This window comes from Notamacropus eugenii, chromosome 1 (genome assembly GCF_028372415.1).
Source record: "Notamacropus eugenii isolate mMacEug1 chromosome 1, mMacEug1.pri_v2, whole genome shotgun sequence".
In the NCBI taxonomy this organism is placed as follows: Eukaryota; Metazoa; Chordata; class Mammalia; order Diprotodontia; family Macropodidae; genus Notamacropus; species Notamacropus eugenii.
Genome location: NC_092872.1, coordinates 146,150,146 through 146,174,232, shown reverse-complemented (window position 1 = coordinate 146,174,232; position 24,087 = coordinate 146,150,146). Strand labels below are relative to the sequence as shown.

The window sequence follows — 24,087 nt, the reverse complement described above, 5'->3', positions numbered from 1 at the left end:
CCAACCCTGCCCACATGCTAACCACCTCTTGTGCTCATAGCATTCTCCTCCAGGAATACAGTTGGTGGCTCAGTGGGTCTGCTGTGACAAGCAGCTCAAGAGAGTCTACCACCATCCTGAGGACTAGCTTCACAGTGACAAATTCTGTTTCAGAGACTGGAAGAGAGGCTTGATCAAGGAAACCCCTCTAGGCTCAGCGACCATTTGGTATCCATCTTCTCTTTGTGGGGATGATCACAAATTGGTTCAAATCTGAGACACCCAGAGGAACTCTGTTTTCCCATAGAAACATCAGTTCCACCTGAGACCCTCTGGAGTGACCATGGTTATTCCCATAAACCTGCCCTGCTCCTTGACTCCAGCAGATCCCACAGTCTGCCAAGGATCTTGTGAGCCATGAAAGACCACGCCAGTGGCATGGCATACTCAGGCAGGACCAGAGGCGGGTTCAGCTGCCTTGTCCTTCACTCCTCCAAGCACCATCCCAGCAGATGGTGGAGGGGACGCAAGCCCTTTCTTGATGTCTACACAAAGGCCAACAGAAGGTCAAAAGTTGTACAGCACCTACCCAGAGAACACAGACACTTTTGCAAGCACTAAGAGAAAACAGATGCGCTTTGCAAACACAGGGATAAGACTCTGGCCTGAGAGAACCCTCCCTACTTGTCTGTTCTGCCTGACTGAAGGACCCAGCTACTCACATTCCTTCAGCCTCTTGGGAATCATGGCCATGCCTGGAGCTCAGAGAAGCTCAACTACATCATCCAGCCTAGAGCCCAGAGACAGCATAGTCACCACAGTCCCTGAGGGGTAGTATTGTTGCTCCAAAGACTGAATTCAGAAGCAGGTACAGTGAAGTGTTAGAGAGTATTTTGGCCTCAGCTATCAACCCAGCTTGGGGGACCAGCAGACCAGGTGACCCTGCAATCTCAGATACCAGCACCCTCATCTCAGGGAAGTTTCATCAAGTCCTGTGGAAGGGTGCAGCCCAGAGCCAGCTGTCTATAGGACATCCTTCACCCTCGGTAATACAAAGTCCAGAAGACCAGGCCTGGAGGAGAAATAGACTCATCCATGGTAATAACTACACCAGCATTTGCTGTCTCCATCACCAGTATCTGTGGGTTTTTCTCCAACAAGAAGAGGTGACCCCTGGTCCTCATGTTTAGCTCAGGTCACAATTGCCATCATCACTAGGCCAGATACCCCCCTTCATGGCCAAGGGCGCTCTCCTTCCAGTCTAATAGCTTGTTCTGAGGTGAGCTATATAAGCTGGAGCACATGAGCTCAGCTTTCTCCTATATGTGTTAAACCGAAATCTGACTCTCAGCACCCAAATCACATACACTGTCTTTCTTTTCCTTACACTCCCTATTAGCCCTGAGCTCCTACATAGAGTGGCAGAGAGCAGCAGAGATGTTCCACTGACCAATTTCTTTCCCAAGGCCCCAGTGTTGTCAGTGAGCATTCCCGGAGGCTCATCGATCATCTCTGCTACCTTTGTTCCCCTAGAGAAAATCGTTAGTGCGATCCTGCTTAGAGGCCTAGAGAAAACCTCCGAGCTATCTCTAAGCACCTTAGTCATCGAGGCCAGTATGTTTCAATCATCAAGGTGACTAGAGACATCTCTGCAGGTCCTCCACGATACAGCACCCAAACTGAAGTGACACCTTCACTTTCTCCTAGTGTTAACTTAGGAGAGATTGTAGCAAGTTGTGGGGTTCAGACTGCCAGAGAGAATAGCTCTTCATCTAGGTGGCCCACAGGGACCAAGGGAGGGTGAATCCGGTACAGATCTGGCTGCTGTGACCCAGGTTGAACTATCTGAGTCTCCAAGTCTATTGCTCACTCAGATTTTACAGGACAGTAGCCCAGAATCTTTATTGTCTCTGAAGGTGAGCCCATAATAGAATGTCCTCTGAGCCCAGCGCTAAAGGAGACCCAGGCATCCCTGGGCACAATTTCAAGCACAGAAGACTTAACTTATCCCCTGTGTTAGAAAGCCCTAGGACCACACTCATCCTGACTCTGCTCTAACGAAGCCCTCTAGCAACGGAAATCAGTGGGGAACAGGCACTGGCTCAGCTGCCTCTGTTTCCACAAAGCTGCCTGTAGTCACTGCCTCAGCAGCAGGGCTAGGGACCCAAGGATCTTCTGGGAGTCTAAGTACAGGTACCCTGAAGCCCACCATTGCTCTGGCAGTTGGGTGTTGCTGTCACTTTAAGGTTTCCTTATCGATGACTAGAATGTTTATGTAAACAGGGTCATAGTGACTTGCCTAGCAACAGCTCCTCAAAAGGGGATAAATCAGCTCTACCAGCCCCATTGTTTTACCACTTTGTTTGGACTTTCCTTGCACTCACCACCTCCTTACCTCCTACAAGTACCCACTCCTATACCACAACCCAAGAACCCAGCTATTCTACTTTTGTGTCTACAAGTAAGTAGACTTCTTTAAACCTCACAGTAAGGTACAGTGATAAGACTTTGGAAAATATGTTTGGATCACCAAATGAGAATTGTGTCTGGCTTAATCACGAAGATGATACTCCTGCTGCTGCTGCACATGATATAGTTAGTATTTTAGGGTTCACAGAGTTCCGTCTAGATATTTTTTAAATTTAGTTCTACAGGGAATTTTAACCATCTCCCCATTTCATAGATGAGGAAACTGAAAGGGACATTGATCAAGTGACCCTTCCTGGTTTGACCCATTGTTGTAAGTATCTGCAGCTGTATGTGAACTCAGATGTTCCTGATTCCTAATCCAGCACTCTCTACCCTTGCCATAAGAATTTCCTTGTGTAGGCATTTCTCTCTTGGCACCTCTGTTTTGGGGCTTTTTTGACTTGAGTGGTGTGACACTCTGTTCACTCCCTTGTCAAATCTAGCGGTCCTTGTGGTAAGTTCATTTTCCTCTTTTTTTTTTTTTTTTTTTTTTTTGGTGAAATGCTGACGTTTCCAATTGCAAACAGCAAAGTAAAATTTGAGAGTTTCCAAAAGAAACGTGTAGGGACAACATACTTTTCACAGTCTCTCACGAACCTCATCTTACTGATCTGTGGATCCATCCATTTTCTTTACCATTCTTTCTTAAATTTTGAGTTCCAAATCCTCTCCCTAGTTTCGGTCTGTCCCCCATGCATTGAGAGGGCCAGGGATATGGTTCCTGTTATATATGTTAAAGTTATGCAAAGCACATTTCTGTATTAGCCATTTTACAAAAAAGCAAGAAAAATGTAGCAGGCCTCAATATGTACCAGAGTTCATCAGTTGTCCCTTTGAAATTAGAGAGAATTTTTCATTATAGTTCCTTTGCAGTTATGTTGGATGATTTTATTCATCAGTTTAATTTAGTCTCTCTCTCTCTCTCTCTGTCTCTCTCTCTCTCTCTCTCTCTCTCTCTGTCTCTCTGTCTCTCGCTCTCGTTCTCGCTCTGTCTGTCTGTCTCTCTCTCTTTCTGTCTCTCTATGTCTTTCTCTCCCCTCTGTCAGAATTAATAGCCTTCCAATGCAGCAAGAAGCAGTGAGTATTCAGTGTTGTAATTTCTCTATGGACCCATGACTTGGCAAAGTAAACTGTTGATCCTCTTCCCCATCCTATTTTCCTCTATACTCTTGAAGGAGAAGGGAAAGTGGTGGCCCAGTGATGACCTGTGGTCTCTCAGTAGTTTAGTCCTCAATTTCCATGGGATAGTTAAGGACCTAGCCTCGCACTGTCCCTTTTGCCACATACCACACTAAAACATTATCTTCTCCTGACATTCATATAGGTTGACCAGGGTGGTTTTCATCCTTAATTTTCCCCCCATCATTTCCCATCTGCATTGACAGCGAGATTCTTTTCCATCTCTCTTCCTCAGTTCCTCCCATACTAATTCCATGTGTCTGTGCTCTGTGTCCTATATAGTGTGAAGTGAAGTGTTTCTTTGGGAAACTGACTGTAAGCAGAGGAGGTGGGAGTTGCAGAAGAAGGTGGTAGTGGAGGGAGGGGTTAGGGAGGTCCTATCACAGATGCATAATTGGAGTCAAGATGGCCAGTTTTCTTTCCAGTAAAGTATAGATGAACTTCACTTGGGTATCCTTTTTGGAGTTGATGGATGGCAACATGTTCCATTGAATAGGGCGTTTGTCTACAAGTCGTGAATACCTAGTTTCAAGTCTCACCTCTGTCACTGTGTATGGGAACGTGGCCACTACAGTGAATCCTCCCTGGGCCTCAAGTTCGTCACCTGCAAGATGCAGGGATTAGAAGGTCCATTCCAAGTCTAAATCTGTAATCCTTTGATCCTATGTATCCAAGACTCAATTTCTCTTCTCCCCAAAACAGACACTCGCCTTATGGAGTGTTTCACACTCGATTTTACGATTACCAATCTCCTCTGCAAGGCAGACATGGAACAGTCAGGCTCCAGGCAGTTCAGCGCCACTGAGAACATCCTACAGAGTCTGGTGAGAATCTTCCCTTCCTGTCCTGCCTTCCTCCTCTCTGGACCTGCAGCCCCATATGTCCAGGGGCTCCCTCAATCTCTGTCTTGCTTTTCAGGTCGGAGCAATATTTGAAAAGAGCTGCATTGCCTTCCATTTCTCTGGTTGCAAGCTGAAGTCACTAAGGTAAGGACACTGAGGGAGATGGGCCCAGGTTGTCAGGGAAACAGATGATGCCTGGTGCAGTTCTTCCTTTTTGTTGGGTCTATGGTCACTTTTTGGACAACACCAGGAAGACTACTGCCAGTACCAGAGGCTGTCCCACCACGATTTGCTTCAAGAAGCTTTGGGTTGCTTCCCAGCAGCAGCGCTAGGTAGCTATTCTCAAGACAAAACAGGCCCTGACCTCAAGGAGTTGGCATTGTGGTGGCGCTGAGGGGATACAATGTGTGACCTAAATACATGGTGAGTTGAGGAGAGAGAGGACACTGACAACTGAGAGGATTCAGGGAAGGTTTTCTATTGGTGGTATCATAGCTGCGTTCCTTGAAGGGGAGACTAAGGAGTCCAAGAGCATCTTGAAGAGGGAGTGCAATCCAGGCATGGGAGACATCTTATGCAAAAGCACCATGCAACATCTGAGTTCAAGGTACAGCTGGTAGGCCAGTCTTCTGCAAGTGCCAAGTGAGCAGTATGTACATCGCTCTGGAACACAGGACTGAAGAAGGCAAATCGAGAAGGATTTTAAAGGTCAGGTGGAGGAGTTTTTAATTCACATTAGAGGCAATAAGGAGCCACTAGACATTTGGGTTGTAAGAGAGTGACATAGTGAGAGATGTGTCTTAGGGAGATCATTCTGGCAGGCATGGGAAAGATGGATGGATAGAAGAGAGGAGGAGTTGGTGATGAATTGGGAGGGTAGGAGGCACTGCAAGCAAAGAGAGGAAGTGGGAGGTTATTGGAAGCTTCCAGGTCAGGGTTGTTGATATGGGCCTTTGTGTGAACAAATGTGAAAGATACTAAAGGAAATCAAGGAGCCAATAAACTGGTTATGGGAGCTGAGGTAGAGGGAAGAAATTGTAACAGAGACAGAGATTTGAAACCTGGTGATTGGTAAGATGGTGGTGGCTTTCACAAAATTACGGAAGTCTGGAAGAGGGACAGGCTTATGGAGGGGGCAGTGGAAATGGAAGAGATACCAAGTTCCATCTTGGTTATATTGGGTTTTGAGATACCACCAGGACACAGAGGTGGAAAGAATGACTTCCCCTTAGTTCACCTAAAGGCCAGTTTAGCACATATCAAAAGTGAATTTTACCCAGAGCAATGCACACGTACATGCGCACACACACACACACACAAACACACACACACACACACACACACACTAAAACACACACACGCACAAACACACGAGACAAATGGCTAAAGTCTATGGGCATACAATTTTCAAGTTGTACGTAGTCAGTCAGAAAAGTATCCATGGATGGTAACAGTCAGAAGAGATGTAATTTAAACCATATGGAAGGATCGAGTCAAGGTAATGAAAATGGCAGAAATAGCTAAATGACACTCAAATTTGTGGAGAAAGGGGAATACCTGTTCTCTGATATTTCAGTTGTGAAACTGCAGAATATTTTTGGAGCACAGATCACCCATTCATAGTAAAAGTAGGAGAAACGATCAGATTCTTCACATGGATAGCAAATAAAACTGTTCTATAGAACATCAGCCAAGCAGCTTGCACATGCTCATAAGGACTAGGTTCCTTGGCCCATCTTCCTATTATATTATGTTTTAGAAAGGAGTTCCAAGAATTCATATGAAGATTAGGAATGGTCCTGTCTGGTGAAATTCGACAAGTCATCCTGGTGGAAGAAGGGATAAGCGTTAGTGTGGAAAGTAGCTGCTGTGTCCTACCTCCTGGAAGCAGTGGAGCTACATATGCTCAAGCTGTGTCCCCCAAGTCTCACCTGTCTCTACTATGCCCCTGCCTTCCATTTCTCCCATAAGGGGCTAGAGATTTCGTCAGTTATGCCTTGTAATAAGGGTTAGCTCAGTTTTAGCTTAGGGATAATATAATGGGCCTCATTTTCACATGGTCCTTTTCTCTGCTATTTTATGCACTTTGTATAAGAAAATTGCCTTTAATTCCAATGACTTGTAATAGCTAATATCCCACTCCATTCAGGAATTTCCTCACATTCAGGGATTTGACTCTGCTTTCATTGGAGTTTTCTGTATTTCCCCTAGTGCCTGGCCTATTTATATTTGGAACAAAATCAAGGTAGACAAAAGAGTTAGGTAGCAGAATTAATCAGAGCTCCATAACTCTTTATACTGTATAGGCAGATAAAAAAAGAGTAGACCTTTAGGAAGGCACGTTCAATCCTTGCAACTTTTGGTTAGAATTCTCTGTTCTGAGGTCTGTACAGGAACTCAGTGACCTACCTTGAGATTTCCCTTCTCTAACAGAATCTCTTCTTTCACTTCCCTTATTTGCCTCTCATTGCTGTGTCGCCTTTTCCCCCCACCTCAACTTATTAACGTCTGCACATGGCTACAGACGCTATCTCCCTACTTTTTCTTGTTCTGTCTGTCTCTCTGTCTGTCACTCCCTTTCTCTCCCTTTCACTTCTCCCCATTTCCCTTTCCCCCTCTCCCTGTCCCTTTTGCTACCTCACTTCCCCATTCTCTGCCCTTTCATTTTCCTAGGCTCCTTCTCTTTTTCTAACTCTTTCTCTCACTCCTTCTCCCCTTCTCTCCTTCTTTTCCTTCCTCCTCCTCTTCTCCTCCTCCTCCTCTCATTCACTCTTTCTCTTTCTCTCATTTCCCTCTCCTCCTCCACTTTCCTCTCTTACTCTCTTCCCTTCCTCTCACATTCTGCCTCCTGTTCTTTCACTCTTCTTTCTATATTTCCCCTCTTCCTCCCCTCCCCATCTTTTACTCTGTCTTTCCATTTCCTTTCTCTGTCTCAGCCACAGCCCCTCTACCTCTTGGTCACATGTTGCCTCTCCCGCTCAACGATTACAAGAGTCCAATTATGTTCACACCTGTGAGGGAATGGTATTCCCTCTGAACTACAAAGTTCTGTGTGCCATCCAGTTCTCAGCACTGTAGTAGATGAGGAAGAATAAGAATCTCCCACAAATGAACTTCTGAAGACCCAGAAGGTGAAACAGTTCCACAGAGGCAGCAAAATGGCAATTGTTCAAAGAGCTGGAAGTGGATGCACAAGGAGCTAACCAACTAGCTTGGATAATTAAGAAGTTACTTACAAAATATGTGAGTGTTGAAAGATGGTCCACAGAGGAGTGAACAGGAAGATTATAACAATATCAGAGTCTTGCAGAAGTTGTGTCTGGAGTGCTAGTGCTGCTCATCTTGATTCCATTATATCCATTATATTCCAGAGGTTGCCTGTTTTAGTGGGTAGCGAGTAGGCCCCAAGAGTCAAGAAGACCTGGGCTCAAGTCCCCTCTCTTGACACCAGGTGATTGTGTGAGCCTGGGCAAATCATCAAATTTCCCCAGGCAACCATCTGAGTATATGTTGCAGGGAAGGTGCTGACAGGCCTTACTCAAGAAAGGTCTATGCCTTTCCCTACCCTCAACCCCTTAAATCAATAAAGTGATAGTTCTACCAAACACTTCTTTTACAATCAAGAATTATTCTAAAATAAACCTGAAATAATTTGCGGCGCATTGATGGTCCCTTCTCACTGCACCTAACTTTGGCATGCCCATGAGAAGCCAGACATTTGACAGTCCTTAACAATGTGTCCTTCAACAGGTCTGTGAAGAAAGGCACTGGCGTGCATCTACTTTGTGCCTATTGGAATGTCCCCACCATTCCAGTCCTGGACGAAAGGAGGATGTACCATGATTTTCGCAGTCAGACATGCAAAATTACAAGACTGGGTCCCTACACCCTCGACAGGAAAAGCCTGTACATCAATGGTGAGCAGTAATTCTGTCCAGGACATATAGTTCTTTAACCTCCATGCTTGGCCCCACTCCTCTTAAGCACTCACCTGTCAAAGCAATCTTCCGTTCCTTGGAGGATCCAGCTTTGCCTGGAGGGCACCTACTTACTGAAAGTACTTTCCTCTGATGCGCTCAGAGTCTGAGGGGTAGCCAAGGCCCCACAGGACCCTAGATGGGCAAAGGGACTTCTGACCTGGGAACTACTTTCTGAAATGCTTCCTCTTAGCTGATGACCCATATGTTTTCAATTCCTTTGCTTTCAGATGCTCTCTCATGTTGCTCTTTCACACTTTCTCAAAATCTCTTGGTCCTTCCAAACATGGCTGTTTTCTCTGTCTCTCTCTCTCTCACTCTGTAGGTTACAACTATAGGGTGTCCCTGTTCTCCTGCGTAAGCTGTTGTGAGTATTCTTATCCTAGTATCAAAGAGAGAACACCCCTTGTCCTTACCGACCCTGTTCTCCCAGCATATTAGGAAGGCAAGAATGGACCACGAGTGTACTAGTGAGAGGAAGGCATAATGTCCCCCTCCTTCTCAGGATGCAGTCTTCACCGCTTGACTCAGTACCCTATCCAAATGAAGTCTCTTTTCCTTGTTTGTCACAGTCCCTTCCCCTCCTTGTCACATGGACATTGGGTCCACAGTGTTCATTCATGATATTTCTCTTCAGTTCCAGTAACATCCAGGAGGCCAAATCCAAGTTCAGTTTGCACAGGTAAGGTCTGCTTCCACCTTTGATCCCTTCTCTGGAAGCTTTTGCTTTCATTTGGCTAGGAGACTGAGAGAGAGGGGATTTTAGGATCTTAGGCTGTCCTGGCAGGAGAATTCCAGGTCATCTAGTCTAGTCTGAGTTCTGCCATCATTTTGAGTTGAGGACACTGAAGCCCAGAGCCATGTAGATAGCAAGGGGGACAGGCAGGATGGGAACCCATGTCTCCTTTCTCCAAATACAATATTATTCTGTTGCCTTGTGTGAGCAGAAGAATAGTTTTATGGCTCAAGGTTTCCTAAAGGATTCATTCATTTATTCAGGTTGCTGAGTTTTCCTTGCACGAAAGAATAGGACATTTTCAGGTCAGTGTCCTTAAAGATGAGGGTGATTGTTTTCATGATGATTTTCTTAGAAAACATGCCTCCACATATTCAGTATTTGGCAGTTGTTAGAAGTGTGGAAAAGAAAAAACACAACAAAATATGAGTTTGCAAATACATTGAAGTATCAAAGAAGCAAAGCTCGGTGGTAGAACCATGGAGAACCATTCTGCTGCTTCTGAAGATAGAGATGTAATGGCTTATGTATGTAGCCTCCAGAGACAGTCATCATTATCATCATCTATCATGTATATAGTGCTTTCACAAGGCACTTTACAGACACTACATCACTGGGATGAATAGTTCCCAAGCCCACACGTGGGCATTTCAATCCTCCTTCATAGTAACCTTGCTTCATCATGATGCTGACAGATGGGAGAGGCTGAACCAAGTTTGGAGGGTTACAGGTTGCCTCAGGGATGCGGTGAATAGGGCCAGGTTACTGACTTTTCCTCCCAAGTACATTGCAATGGGGTGTCCCTGACTGTGCTGAATGACGCACATTGAGCATTTCAGACATCTCTCACTCTCTTTCTTGTAGCTCCGGACTGCAGATTTGAGTTCTTCACCCTCAAGTTCACCATCACCAACTTGATCTATACATGTGAAATGGGCCAGGTGGGCTCAAGTCAATTCTATGGCACAGAGAGTGTCCTCAAGTTCCTGGTGAGACATGACTCCTTCCGTTCCGCTTGGCCCAGCTGCTTTCCTCGTCCTTTGGTATAGAGGCTTGATCTTGAAATCCGACTGTCTCCTTTCACTTCCAGCTCAGGTGCTTGATGGCCAAAACCAGCATTGCTTCTGTTTATTGCGGCTGCAGACTAACCTCGCTCAGGTGAGATCCCTGGGAGTCACTGGCCTCATGAATCACGGTACCCAGTTGGTGCCCTTCAGAAAGGAGATTTCTCCAACCCGCTGTGTTGTGGGTCCAGGTCGATTTTCCAGTTCCTCATTGAATCGATCCACGTCTCCTTGCCACATCATCTCAGGGAGGTGAATCAGACTTGGAAAATTGGCAGTTCCCCACAAAAGTCTCCCTTTTCAGCCTCTTCTACTTCAGGGTTTACCTCAGCCTTCTCAGGGGTGCTGTTCCTACTTGCAAAATTCTTATCAGACTTATCAGTCCCATTTTGGGCTTCTGATGCCCATTTTTGTCTCCTTTCCCAGGCCTTGGAAAGAAGCAACAGGAACTGGAGTTGGTGTCACTTGTGCATGTTGGAGAGATGCAGACAGCCCCATCCTGCAGAAAGAACAACTTTATTGGGAGCTGAGAAATCACACCTGCAATATGACGAAACTGGGGTCCTACATGCTGGATGAGAGAAGTCTTTTTCTCGATGGTGAGTACAGAGCTTTGCACTTAGTAAGTCGTTGTTAAATGCTTTTTCATTCACCCATTCATTCATTCATTCATCTAGCCATGCATCCGTGTATCCATTCATTCATCTTCCCATGGCTAGTAGCCCAGGTCTGCAAATGAAGCTCTGTAATTTCGTTCCTTATTTCAAGGGATTGGTGCATGTGTTCCAATTCACACTCTCTCACTTTCGAGGGTCAGATTTCTTTCTCTTCCTTTGCCAGGTTCTAGGGAAGCTACAACCTGACCCAGACTCCTTTCATGCTTCTTCTTGGAAAGGTGTGGGTTCTCTGAGATGTATTAAGCCAGTACACAGCTAGCGACTAATCTGTCAATGAGCTCTTTGGAGGGGAGGCAATTTCTCTGCTGCCTGAAGTACAACCAATCCCTGACATGGATCTTCTTCCCTTTCAGAAGAGCACAAGCTGGGGCAGCTGGGTGGTGCAGTGCGGAGAGAAACAGTGCAGCAATCAGGACGAGCTGACTTCAAATCTCACGTCAGACACTTGACACTCACTAGCTGTGTGACCTTGGTCAAGTCACTTAACCCCAATGACCTCATCCTGGGTCATCTCCAGTCATCCTGATGAATATCTGGTCACTGGATTCAGACGGCTCTGGAGGAGAAGTGAGGCTGGTGAAAACTTTCCTCACAACGTGATTCTTTCTTTCTTTCTCTCTCCAGATGACAATTATCTGACCTTGGACTCCACCAAAAACTGTAAGTCTACAGTACATCAACATCTCCAGCCTTCTAAGGTCCCTATTGGGAAGGAAACAGCTCATTCACTCTACCCCTCAGCCCCAGCACTGTGTTCAGGCCTAGATAGAGAGGAACAGGGAAGGAAGGGTGGGTGTGTGCATAGAAATCTCTTGCTGGATCTTTCCTGTTTCTGCTTCTAGCACCATTATTCTCTTGATTCCTTAAGATTTAGTTCTGGGCCTCAGTTCACCTTGGGCTGACCAAGCTTAGGAGTGAGTTGACCACAAAACCTCACCTCAGTCATGGAGATGAATTCCTCAAGGTTCCCAGAGGCCTCTAATATCCTTCTCAAAATACTCTCATGGTGCTATGTTCTAGCGGGTTCCCCTGAGATTGCAGGATAGAATAGAGGGAGCATTCCAAAGCTGGAGTGAGGAGGTTTTGTTTCAAATCCTGATCCCAGTATGCTTTGTCACCCTTCACAAATCACTTACACTCTCTGAACCTCAGTTTCTTTAGCTGTCCAAGGAGAGTCATAGTGCTTGCTGTGGCTCCAGGTTGTGAGGAAGGGGCTTTGTCAATCTTAACTTGCCACAGAACTCTTGGTGGTGCTGCTGGTTGTCATTACTGTTCTCATTTGTCATATTCCCCAAGGCGCACCCCTTGGCTCTTCATTATTCTAAGTACGAAACTCGTTTGGAACGCTCTTTGAAAGACATCGGAGCTTTAATTTCCTCTCTGTCCTAAAGATCTGAAAAGTGTCCCTTGTTTTCCCGTGAATTCGAATTGTACAACACAAAGTTCATCTGTCCATTTTCACTTGATCACGTTAGTGCTGCCCAAAGCAGTATTTCCAGTTTGTACTCTGACTCATTTCTTCCGTATCCACTAATTGCCCTGTCATTGATTTGACTGCTGTATCCTTTACCTAGGCATCCACCTAAGAAGCCATCTCTGATTCTTCGATCTGCTTCTCCTCTACCCAATCAGTCACATGGATTCTTCTGAAAAATTTCATCTAAGATCTAGTCCTTCCCCATCGCCACTAACAACATGTAGTAGTCTGGGTTCTCAGAGTTGGACTCCTGGATTGCTGCATCAACTTGGAACATAGCTTTTCTGCCTCTAAGCTTTTCCTCCTTCCAACCCATTTAACATGTACTCCAATATTTCAATACTTACAAGTGTTTTCTTAACATTTCCCACGGGTAACAAACATTATTCCAAATGATGGAAGAACAAAGAAAAAGGGAAAATAATCCCTACCCTTAACAAGCTTACAATGGGTGAGTCATCAGGAGCAACATGCTGCAGCCTAATAATCTCTGACATATATCTTTCCATTGTGGTACACCTGCAGTTGTGTCCTCCCCAAATTGTGTTGTTCCATGGCAGCGTTACTCTTGTAAAGGAATGGCCTTTTGTTCATGGACTAGATTGGCAGCATTCAAAGTATTACATAACTGCCCAGAAGCCAGCTAGCCAGCTCCTTCTTCCTATTTGCTGCAGCATACAAGCCAGTCACCATATGATATAAATAGAATCTATTTCTTGAACCGGAGCTTTTACCCCGATATGCTGCAGAATTGAACAAACCAAACACAACACCTAACCTGGGCAATGGGTCACTCAAAGGACTCAAAGCTGTCCTGATGCTCAAGATACTTTTTCGATAAGAATCTTTTGAAAAAACCCTGGCTCCCGAACCATCATCCAAGGCTGATTGTCTGCTGCTTGCTCAGTGAAATGTAGCTACTTAGTGACCATTTCTGTGCAGGATAATGGGTGTAGCTCTTTGTTAGGCTAGACCTCAGCCACCGAGCAACCTGTTAATGAGTTAATGAGTCAGATCCACAGTTATACCTAGTTGGCACAGCAAACAACTTTCAGGTCAAGTTGTTCGTTTTTGGAAATCTTTCGCTTGCTGCATAATGGCAGTTCCTCCACTACCACCTGATATTTGAATGATTTTCCCAGTAAGTTTCATTCAGCTCCTATCTTACCATAGCTGTATGGCCATTTATACTTCTGGGATTGACTTTGAAAGATTGGAAGACACAAGGAGGAGCTGGGCACATTTTGCCAGCTCTCCTACAGTTTCAGTCAAATTGCTGCTCTTCCTACATCACAATGTCTCATGCTCACCATATCCAGCTGAAGCCTTTTGCACTGGCTTTGCAGAATTTTCTTTGTCAGGCCCATCTATGTATCTAATGTAGTCAACGCCACTTTCCCAAAGTCAGACTTATCTCCCCTAATTGCTTTTTGTAGACTTGAGTCAGTCTATTCCCCTACCTTGGCTGTGGCTTTCTTTTCCTCAAATTAAGCGGTTGGAGTAGATAAGCAAGGAAATGCGGTTCCTTCCAGCGCTTATAGGTTATGAATCTTTATTGCCCTCTGAATAGTTCATGCTTGGTTCTGAGCTTGGAGGGTGTAAGAAGTTCTGTTAGGAGTGCTACGACCACATCATATCCAAACTTTGAATTTACTTCTGCGTACATCCTAGGCCACATTACGATGTCAACGATGCATATTGTATCCTTTCTACGTATTAGTTTTAGGTCTATGCCTGAGGATCAGAGGGGCCAAGTGACTTGCCAATGTTCACCAAGCTAATAAGTTTTGGAGGTAAAACCAGGTCTTCCTGACTTCAAAGCCAGTCACTGAGCCAGTACGACTACTCCTTTACTCCACGCACTCTTAAGAGGCACGAGACAAATATGCCTCCAGTTGAAAACCTGGGCTTCTCTCTCCCTCCCTCTTATAGCCATGGAACCCAGCCTGAAGTGTTTCACCCTGAAGCTGACCATCACCAGCCTCCGGTATTTGGCAGACATGAGCTGTCCGAACTCAATCCAATTCAATATCGTAGACACCATGATGCAGCATCTGGTGAGACTGCCTGCTTCCAGCCACCCTGCCGAGCTGCCCTAATATCTTGAACATCCACCTGACATACTCACCATTTGTTTCTCTTTGTTTCTTTTTTGACCAGATTGGCCACTCATTCAAAAACACCACCTTTGGTTCCCTGTACTCTGCATGCAAAGTGACTGAACTCAGGTAAGGCTGCCAAGCTGGGGACTTGCAAGTGAGTCTCCTGGGAGAGAGCTCTACGTTTGAAGCACAGACTTCAAAGCTTCACTGTACATTGACTCACACATTCTGTTTCCTCTAGTTTCATGCTAGCCCTGTCAAAAGGAATCTCTTCTCCTTTCTCTCCCCGTCCTTTAGAAGACATATATTTTAGGATTTCTATCTAGAGCCAGTTCTACACCTCACATGCATCAATCCATTCAGCGAAATGCATGTAGTATCAGCGAGATTCTGTGAACAGTGGCAGGCACTGGGGTCAGAAAAGCAAAACAAAAACAAATGTCTTCCTCTCCCCCAATAAAACCACCAAACAATCTTTTTCCTCAACGAGCTTACATTCATTTGGGGGAGTCACTATAATCTGATCACAATTTTGGCTATGCCTGGAGTTCTTTCTTGCTTCTATTACCCCCAATTCCATTGGATTCAGAAGACCTGAATTCAAATTCCAGCTTTAATGCCAGTGTCTTTGAACATGGATGAGTAACGTGACTTACCTTTTCTGAATTTCTCCATCTGTAGAACACAGAAGAGAGTACTCATACCATATTCTTGATAAAGTTGCTTGAAGGGAGCGCTTTGCAATGTCACTACAGAAATGACAATTATCATTACTGTTTTCCTCATTGAAAAATAATCATAAAAAATTGTGTCCCTACCACTCTTTCTCAGTTTATCCAGAGTATCTGTTTTCCTAGGCCTGTGAAGAAAGGATCACAGACAGCTGTAGATGCCATCTGCACGTGTCTCCCATTTGCCAGCAGCACTCATCTAGATGCCAAGCAGATTTTCCACGAGCTGAGCAACCAAACTCGTGGTATCCGGCTACTGGGCCACTACTCCCTCGACAAAGATAGTCTCTACATCAATGGTAAGCAGTCTCATGGAAGGAAGTCTTAACATCTATCTCTGCCTCTGTCTCTTCTCTTCCTCCTCTCTTTTAATCTGAACGTTCGCCTTTCCTTCTGACGCTTCTGCTATGAACAAGGTTCTAATCTCATGCAGCAATTCAGAAGAGAGAAAGACAGACTCTAGAGACCTTACCTGTTCCTCTACGGAGACCTTTCCTCTGAGTTTGTGAGTTTCTTGACATCTGACGGAAACTATACAGAGCATTCCTTGGTCCTGTCTTCTTCAACCTTTTTCTCAATGGCTTAGAGAGATACGTAGATGGAAACCAATTATTGATACCGTGAGACTAGGCGAGAAAGGGTCATTGATGTGTTGCGTAGAACCAGAATCCAGAAAGCTGAGACAATGTGACAAATTTGACCAGGTAACTTTTAATAGAAATAAATGCAAAATTCTACGTGAGGATAGAACAGGGAAAACATTATGTCCTTTAACAATTTCTGGGAAGATGCTGCTGGAGCTCTTGTTGAGCTACAGTCAGCAGTTTAATGTGCCAACGAGAGACTCTCTGGCCCTGTGAGTCTATGTGGAAAGAATTCTAGTGTCTTGGACTAATTTGTTTGTAGTCCTAGTTTTTGGGTTTGTTAATTGAATATTTTATTTTCTTCACCTACTCCATGTAAAGAAGCATGTTTCCCATTTGTTTTGGTTTTTGTTTTTTACAAAAGTTCCAGATTTTCTCTCACTCTCTTCCCCCTATTCTCATTGGGAAGGCAAGCAATATTGATATAGCTTTATCGAAATCTTCCGTGCCCCAGAAGAAAACAGAGAGGAAGGGAAGAAGAGATGGAAGGGTATGAGAGAAGGGAGGGCAGATTGTGGGAAGGGGCAATCAGAAAGCACGCTGTCTTTGGGTGTTCAGAAGGGAGGGATGGGGGGAATAATTGGAATTCAAAATGTTGTGGAAGTCAATGTTAAGAAGCAAAAGTAAAGTGATTAATTATTGGAAAAAAATAATAACTAGTGGAAGAAGGAAATGGATAAGCAATCCATTTTGTTTGCCAAGAAAACATCCGGATGGGATGATGAAGAGTCTCACAAAATTGAAAACTGACTGAACAGTAATTGTTATCATTGTGCCTCTGACAGCAATGTGAGGTGACTAGAGAAAGATGGTTAGCATTGTATTTTTTTGGAATTTTCCCACAGCACCAACTAGCTCAATAAAGGCATGTTGAATTCATTTGAACAGTGGCAGAAAGGATTCAAAATTAGGATTATTCTTTGAAGTTTTTGAGAAGAGAGAACCTTCTCTCTCCAAGAAAAAAAGAGAAGACATTGTTCAGATCTTACCCTTGGACACTTACTAGCTGGGTGACCTTGAAGAAATCCTTGTCATAATGAAAATGACCTTCTAATAATGATAATAACAATAGCATTTCTATAACACTGACAATGTTGGGTCATTTGGTCCTCTCAATAGTCCTGTGAGGTAGGTTCTACCATAGTTCTAATTTTCCATATGAGGAAACTGAGACTGAATGAGGTTAAACCAAAGAAGCAAGGGCCTGAGGGAGGAATCCGACTCAGTGTCCCTGACACCAAGTCCATCAACAATCCAATCCTTTAGCATCTCAGAGCTTCAGTTTCTTCATCTGGAGAAGGAAGGGTGTGCATTGGAAAGCCTATGACGACCCTTTCTATTCTTTATGTGTGATCCTAAGCTTTCCATCAAGCCAGGAGTGGAAGGAGAGGAGCTACCATTTCCACTTTCCTATACACCAAAGGAGAAAGAATGCCTTATTTCAGGCACTTACTTATGCTTTGTCTTATTCTCATTCCTCACAAGCTGCAAGCTTCCCATTCCTATCTCGTCCTGGTGTGATAGGGTTCTCCTCCAAGAAGCAGCTTTTTCTCATAAGTGATCAGGTGCAGCAGAGCTGATCCACTTTACCTGTGTTATTCAGTATGAGAATTCCTTTCTGTTCTTTTCTGCCATGATGTATTCATGACCCTCATTGTCAACCTTTTTGTTTCCAGGTTATAATGAACCTGGTCCAGATCTACCCAGTGTTGGTAAGTATGTGGGCACTCTCATCTCATAATCTTGAGCCATCTGGGAGCACTGAACCTTACTCCTTTCTTGACCCCTAAAGTTGGAGGCCAGTGCCTTTGCCATGCCCAAGTCCCTGACCCTGGAGGCCATTTTCAGGTGATATGAGAAAGGAATCCAAGATATAGAGTTAGCATGTTTCCGTAAATCATGGGAAACAAAGACCTCCTGTCACTGGAGGTCTTCAAATGTCAGCTAAAGGACAAGTTCTCAGGGATACTGGAGTGTGCATGTGTTCTTCAATTAGATTTCCTCTCAGCATGATTTTAGTTCTGATATAATAGGATTTGGTGAAACTGTGAAGAAAAGACTGAAATGTAGGGAAAAGGCTCTCAAGATCCTTTGAGTCTCCCTTGCCATGCAAAAATGGCTTCCTGTTTCATCACTCGCCCTTCCTTGGCTCGAAACTGGGTGGAGATGACTTGTTAAGCTGTCTTCACCATCAGTCAATGATGCACCAAACATTGCTTAACTTCCATCTATGTATCAATCTCTGAACTCGGTGCTCAGAGTAGAGGGTGAAAAAATGTGGGAATCTTTGTTCGGAAGGGGGTTTACATTCTGTTGTGGGGGAATCCAGAGCCTCTGTCTGAGATAGCATGGTGAAAACTTAGCAAAGCATCCCCACGAGATGGTCAAGGGGATTAACAGTGGACCTCACCTCTTTTAGAGAGATATTCTAAAGGAGAACTCATAATGGTATTTAGGAAGTATTCCGAAGTGTCACTGGAGCTCATAGTGTCACCAGCTCGGCACCTTAGCCATGGCCTTATGAAAGATTACTTCTGTAATAGCCCAGGCAGCACAGGCAACTAGAAATACCCATCCACCTTCAATCATGTAGTGATTTGTCAAACACTTATTTGACATCTCCTACAGGGGGAACCCGGAATTAATAACCCCATGACAATTGAGTTGATCTGAAAGAGTTTTAAGACACAATAGTTTCTGTCACGTTTCAGTGTCAGTATTTCTTTCTTTTTTGACACCTTTTGGCGTCAAACCCCATTCTGTCATCATTTGTGACTCTCAAGGCATCTTTAGGGCCTGCAGCCCGCGCAGGTAGAAAATCAGCAAGATTAGGATGCTAGGTGATGTCCACTGGGTCCCCCATGGAAGCTGCTTAAAGAATGTGATTAGGAAAATGAAAATGGCCACGATCCTTAAAAATCACCTCCTTCCAAATGAGCGAATCAGAATCTGAGACTTGGTGCATCATCTTGGGTGGGGGACAGTGACCTTGGTATGTTGGATATTGCAAGGCTCTCCCCTCATTAATCCTCACATACACCGAAGAAAGAAGGATATGAATTTCTGGCAGTTGATTTAACAGCTTCTCAAGAAATACTCCCATAAACTATGCCCAAAGGGCTACAAAAATGTGCATACCCTTTGACCCAGCAATATCGCTACTAGGACTATATCCCCAAGAGATCATAAAAATGGGAAAGGGTCCCACATGTACAAAAATATTTATAGCAGCACTCTATGTAGTTGCCAAAAACTGGAAGTCAAGGGGATGTCCATCAATTGGGGAATGGCTGAATAAATTATGGTATATGAATGTAATGGAGTACTATTGTGCCATAAGAAATGATGAACAAGAAGACTTCAGAGAGGCCTGGAAGGACTTATATGACCTGATGCTGAGTGAAAGGAGCAGAACCAGGAGAACTTTATGCACAGCAACAACCACAGTGTGTGAGAGTTTTTTCTGGTAGACTTAGATTTTTGTAATAACACAAGAATTTCTGAAAAAAAAAAAAAAAAAAAAATCCCAATGGTGGACCTCAAGGCAAAAAGCCTTCCACACTCAGAGAGAGAAATATGGAAGTCACTCACATAATGTAGCAGATCATGTTTGTGTATGTGTATCTGTTTGTGTATCATGTTCTGATTTGTTATACGGATTCTTTCATTTATCTTAGTCTGACTACATAGCATGACGATAGTGAAAATATACTCAATAGGAAAGTATATGTAGAATCTATACAGAATTGTATGCAGTCGTGGGGAGGGAGGGAGGTAGCGGGGGGTGGGTGGGGAGGGATAAAATCGCAATTGTATGGCAGTGATTGTTAAACATTAAAAAAAATAAAAAAATTAATTAAAAAAAAAAAAAAAAAAAAAAAAAAAAGAAATACTCCCATAGTTCTAGGAAATGAGTCCATGTTTCCCATTCAAAACCTAAAAGAAGTGAAGACCTGGACCATTCTAAACAAGAAGCGCACAGCTTGACAAGTTTGTCAGGAGAAGCCCATTTTTCAAATATCTGTTTCCACTGCTTTAACTCCTCCCCAAAGCATTCTGTGACTACATCCAGGTGTTCACTTTTCTCCCACATCCACTATGAAATTGTCCACAGTGTCTTTATCAGTGATTTCCACTCTTCATGATTTTTCCTCAGTTCCTGTGAGAACCAGTTACCCTGCAGACACCTCTCTGACTCCATCACAATCCTCCACTTCCTCAGGTAAAAAGAATGCGGCTGATAGGCATTCCCAGGAGTATCATTGTGTGCATAACTAGAAAAGGGGAAGAACAACTGTGGGGACATAGGCAAGGAAAAGAGAGGAAGTGGTTAGGGATTCCTTGATGTGAATGTCAGTGGGCCATGGAGTATGAGATTGCCCTCCAGGAAAGCGTAAGACAGTACAAGACATGCCCAGGATTCAGGGCTGGATCTTTTGTTTCCTTCCTCTGTAACAGCCGGTGACAACATGACATTTTTACCCATCCGCTTTACCATCACGAACTTACGCTACATGGAAGGCATGGATGACCATAGCTCTGGCATTTTCAATAACATCCAGAGAATGCTTCGTCGCGTGGTGAGATTTCACAGGCCCTGTCCAGACCCATTCCTGCATAGCAAGCTTCTCCACCGTGGGGGCTGAAAATCTGGTTATTCATTCCCCTTCTTATTTCCTTCACAGTTCAAACCCTTGTTCGGGGAAAGCAGCATTGCTTCCTCCTATGATGGATGCCAAGTGGTGGCCCTGAGGTGAGACCTGAGAAGAAGTTGTCAGGCCCACACATCATCTCCCATGATGCCCCCAGTTTCATGGCTAACGTGCAGGGTGGGTGGACAACAGAAGCACTGTCTCCATGGACGGTCCATTTCCTCCTTTTTCAAATCTGAGCAGGATTTCCTACCCATTCTCTTCCTTCCAGAGTCCTTAGGAAAGTGATTCCCCTTGTGTGTCGTGATTGGGAATAAATGCTGGCTTGTGGAAATACATTTCTCAAGTGGGAGTTGTGTGGCTGCACAGGCAAACTCCCCACACAAGGAATGGGCATGTTTCCACCATCAAGGATTCCGTATCAGCCTTTGTGATGGCAGGAAATCTCAGCTGAACTGTCCCCACTGTCTCCTAGAAGTAATTTTCTCAGCATCGAAACTCAGGAACCTCAGCATTTGTTTCCTTCCACAGATCTCTCAAGGGTGGCTCAAAAACTGGAGTGGAAGTTGTGTGCAACTTTCGAGGGGGGCCGACCAATCCCTCCTTAGACAAATACAAGGCATATTGGGAGCTGAGCAAACAGACTGAGGGTATCAGCAGACTGGGCCCCTACATTGTGGAAAAGGAAAGTTTCTACCTTGATGGTGAGATTCCTCACTGGCACAACCATTGATCTCTTTCCCTCCAGCATAAGCTTTGTAATGAGACCATAGTCCCAACATTCCTATCTTTTCCCTTGATTCCCCACTTAGATTCAGGCCATCTCTCCCACCCCAGCCCCACCCCAGCAGCTCATGTTCTCACTCTTCCCTTGTTCATCCACTTGCACTCAATCAGCCGTACCCATGTCTATTTCCTGGTTACCTTAAGCCATTCTTTCTCTTTGTCTGACTTTTTTCATTTGCTGCCCACTCTTGAACTCTGCTTTTGATCCTGTTATATGTAATGTTTTTAGCCATCAATCGTGTAGAATCGTAGATGGCAGAAAATAGACAAAGGACAGACAAGTAGAAGTGTTGGGTGGTCAATAATAGAAGGCAGAAAATAAACTCCACAAAAATTAGAAAGGTGCATCACATCTAAGAACCTGACATTTAACCAACGTAAGGCCAAAATATGGATGCAGAGTTACCCAGTAATCTGGCTGACCAGAGGGTGATGGGGACATGAGCAGAAAGGATTCATGTTGCGAAGACACCAATTAGATTTCATGAAGGTAAATCTAGAGACTGTAAAGAGGAAGATGCTAGTTCCCTTATCATCTGGCCTTATCAGCCCTTGATGATAGTAATCTGTTGTGATCTGAGGATCCAGCCTTCAGAAAGAACATATATAGACAGAAAATGGCCATGATGGGAAATTGAAATGATGTGATAAGAAGATTGCTTCAAGGAACTTGAGGTATTTAGTCAGATGAAAGAGGTATAAAGATTGTCTTCAAACATTCCAGTACCTCTCTTGGGGCATATTATATAAGATGCTTCTACTTGGCCTCAGCAGAATGTTAAGGAAGGCGTGAAAATTCCTGCGTCAAAATACTCATGTGAGTATTGATACTCACATGAAAGCAAATTGTTCTCATTGATTAATGCAGTGGACACCCATTCACAGAAGGTTTCCATGCTTAGGCTAAATCACATTTTGCTGGGAGTGGAACGGAATGAGTACATCTACAGGAAGCTTGGACCACAAGGAATGAAAAAGCTTTTGAAGTGGTACCTTTTGTCTATAAGCGTTCTTCCATGCTCTTAGAGATGAACGGGTTAGACAGTAGGGGGCTTGAATTCCTACCGAGTTTCTGCAAGCCAGGAAAAGGCAAAAATGAAAGGGATCAGGGCTCTTGGATCCATCTAAATCTCAGAAGATTGAAGGGTCCTTCTTACTTCTATCCTCATGTAAGAACTTCATGGAACAGATTACGGAAGGGCCCTGAAGAATTGCACTCTCCTCCCTTAAGGATATAACAGGAGAACTCAGACTCTGCCGTTCACGTCATGGCTAAGGTTCAGGGTGCACAAACAGGAAAGGCCATTCCCCATATCCAGCGTCCATGTCCTCCATTTACAAATCTGAAGATGTTTTCATTCCCAGTCTCTTTCTTCGTGTCCTCAGGAATGCCATTCCTCTTCTCTTTCATGATTTGGCACAAATGAAATGTTGACAGCTCTTGCTCTCATCTTTGGGTCTCTCCCATTTCCTCTTCCTTCGTTTCTGATCTTCCCTTCATTATATCTTATTTTGCTTTACAGGTTGTAATGAACACCATCCCTTACAGCTCTTCACCAGTAAGTGTCTTGATATCCAAATCAACTTGCAGTCTTCTGTTCCTTCCACTGAAGTTAACTCTGTAGGCTTTACCAAGAAATTCTCCACACCATAGTAAATTTCCCAGCAATAGAAATCATTGTGAACACTCAAGATGTTAAGAATGCATTAGAAGAGGGTTAGATGGTCTCTGAGGGCTTTCCCTGAAGAAAATGTCCCAGGTTGTATAGAAATGGGCTCTCCATCCTTCTGGACCTTTGTGATCCAGAGACACTCTTTCATTTTCTGGGATTCTAGGTCTCTCTCTGAGGTTGCATGGTGATACCTTAGCAAGGCATGCGCATGGAATGGTCAGGGGAATTAGCAGGGTAAATCAACTCTTTCAGAGAGATTTTCTGAGGGAAAGTCATGATGGTGTCCATTGTACCACTGAATACCTCTTTTTCTTGGAGTGTCATCAGCAGGACCCATTAGACATGTCCTTATAAAAGGCTCCTCCTGTGTGGCCCCAGGCAGCTAAGTCAACCTGAAGTGCCTGTCCAGATTCACTCATTTATTGATACTTTCTTCATTCCTTCATTTTTCAAACACTTATTATGTATCCCCTACATGTGCAACTCTGAGTTAATAACCATATACCAATTGGAATGATCACAAAGAGTTATAGGACACAGTGGTGTTGGGCAGTATGCAATGTCAGTACTACTTCTTCATTTTTACAGCAGTTCCTGATCCCAATGCATCATCAGTCCCAACTTTCAAGGAACCCTCAGGTCCTCCATCCTCCAGAGGTAGAAAATCAGCAACATTAGGCGACTATCCATTAGATCCCACATGGAAGCTATGTAGAGAATATGATTGTGATAAGAAAGTTAAGAACCTTGCGTTAAATATGAAGAATCACCTCATTCTAAGAAAACCCTTCCAAACAAAGATAAAGCAGTACCTGAAACACAGGGTATAACATCTTGTGTGAGGGAGGGTGACCCTCAAAGACCTCCTCCCAAACACATGTGCACATATACCCACACAGAAGACAGGACATAAATTTCCTGCTGTGGAGTGAATGACTAAGTACATATACATATATATACATATATATACATATATGTATATGTATATATATACACACACATATGTGTATATCATTTACATCTTTATATATATAACATACATATATATTTATAGATAAAGATAGATATATTTATATATATTTATATCTATATCTATGTA

At 44.0% G+C, this 24,087-nt stretch overlaps 1 protein-coding gene across 1 annotated transcript; it reads left to right on the top strand.

Moving 5' to 3' along the window:
- The first annotated feature begins 792 nt into the window (after nucleotides 1-792).
- LOC140520973 (mucin-16-like) lies at nucleotides 793-23,874 on the top strand. The gene is made up of 20 exons (XM_072635484.1): nucleotides 793-1,077; nucleotides 4,330-4,451; nucleotides 4,546-4,613; nucleotides 8,220-8,386; nucleotides 8,772-8,813; nucleotides 9,084-9,128; nucleotides 10,047-10,171; nucleotides 10,273-10,340; nucleotides 10,673-10,845; nucleotides 11,548-11,583; nucleotides 14,333-14,457; nucleotides 14,561-14,628; nucleotides 15,360-15,532; nucleotides 17,554-17,589; nucleotides 20,034-20,099; nucleotides 20,336-20,457; nucleotides 20,563-20,630; nucleotides 21,061-21,233; nucleotides 22,839-22,874; nucleotides 23,577-23,874. The coding sequence occupies exons 2-20, from the start codon at nucleotides 4,341-4,343 to the stop codon at nucleotides 23,816-23,818; spliced, it is 1,944 nt and encodes a 647-aa protein (XP_072491585.1). The 5' UTR covers nucleotides 793-1,077; nucleotides 4,330-4,340; the 3' UTR covers nucleotides 23,819-23,874.
- Nucleotides 23,875-24,087: the final 213 nt, after the last annotated feature.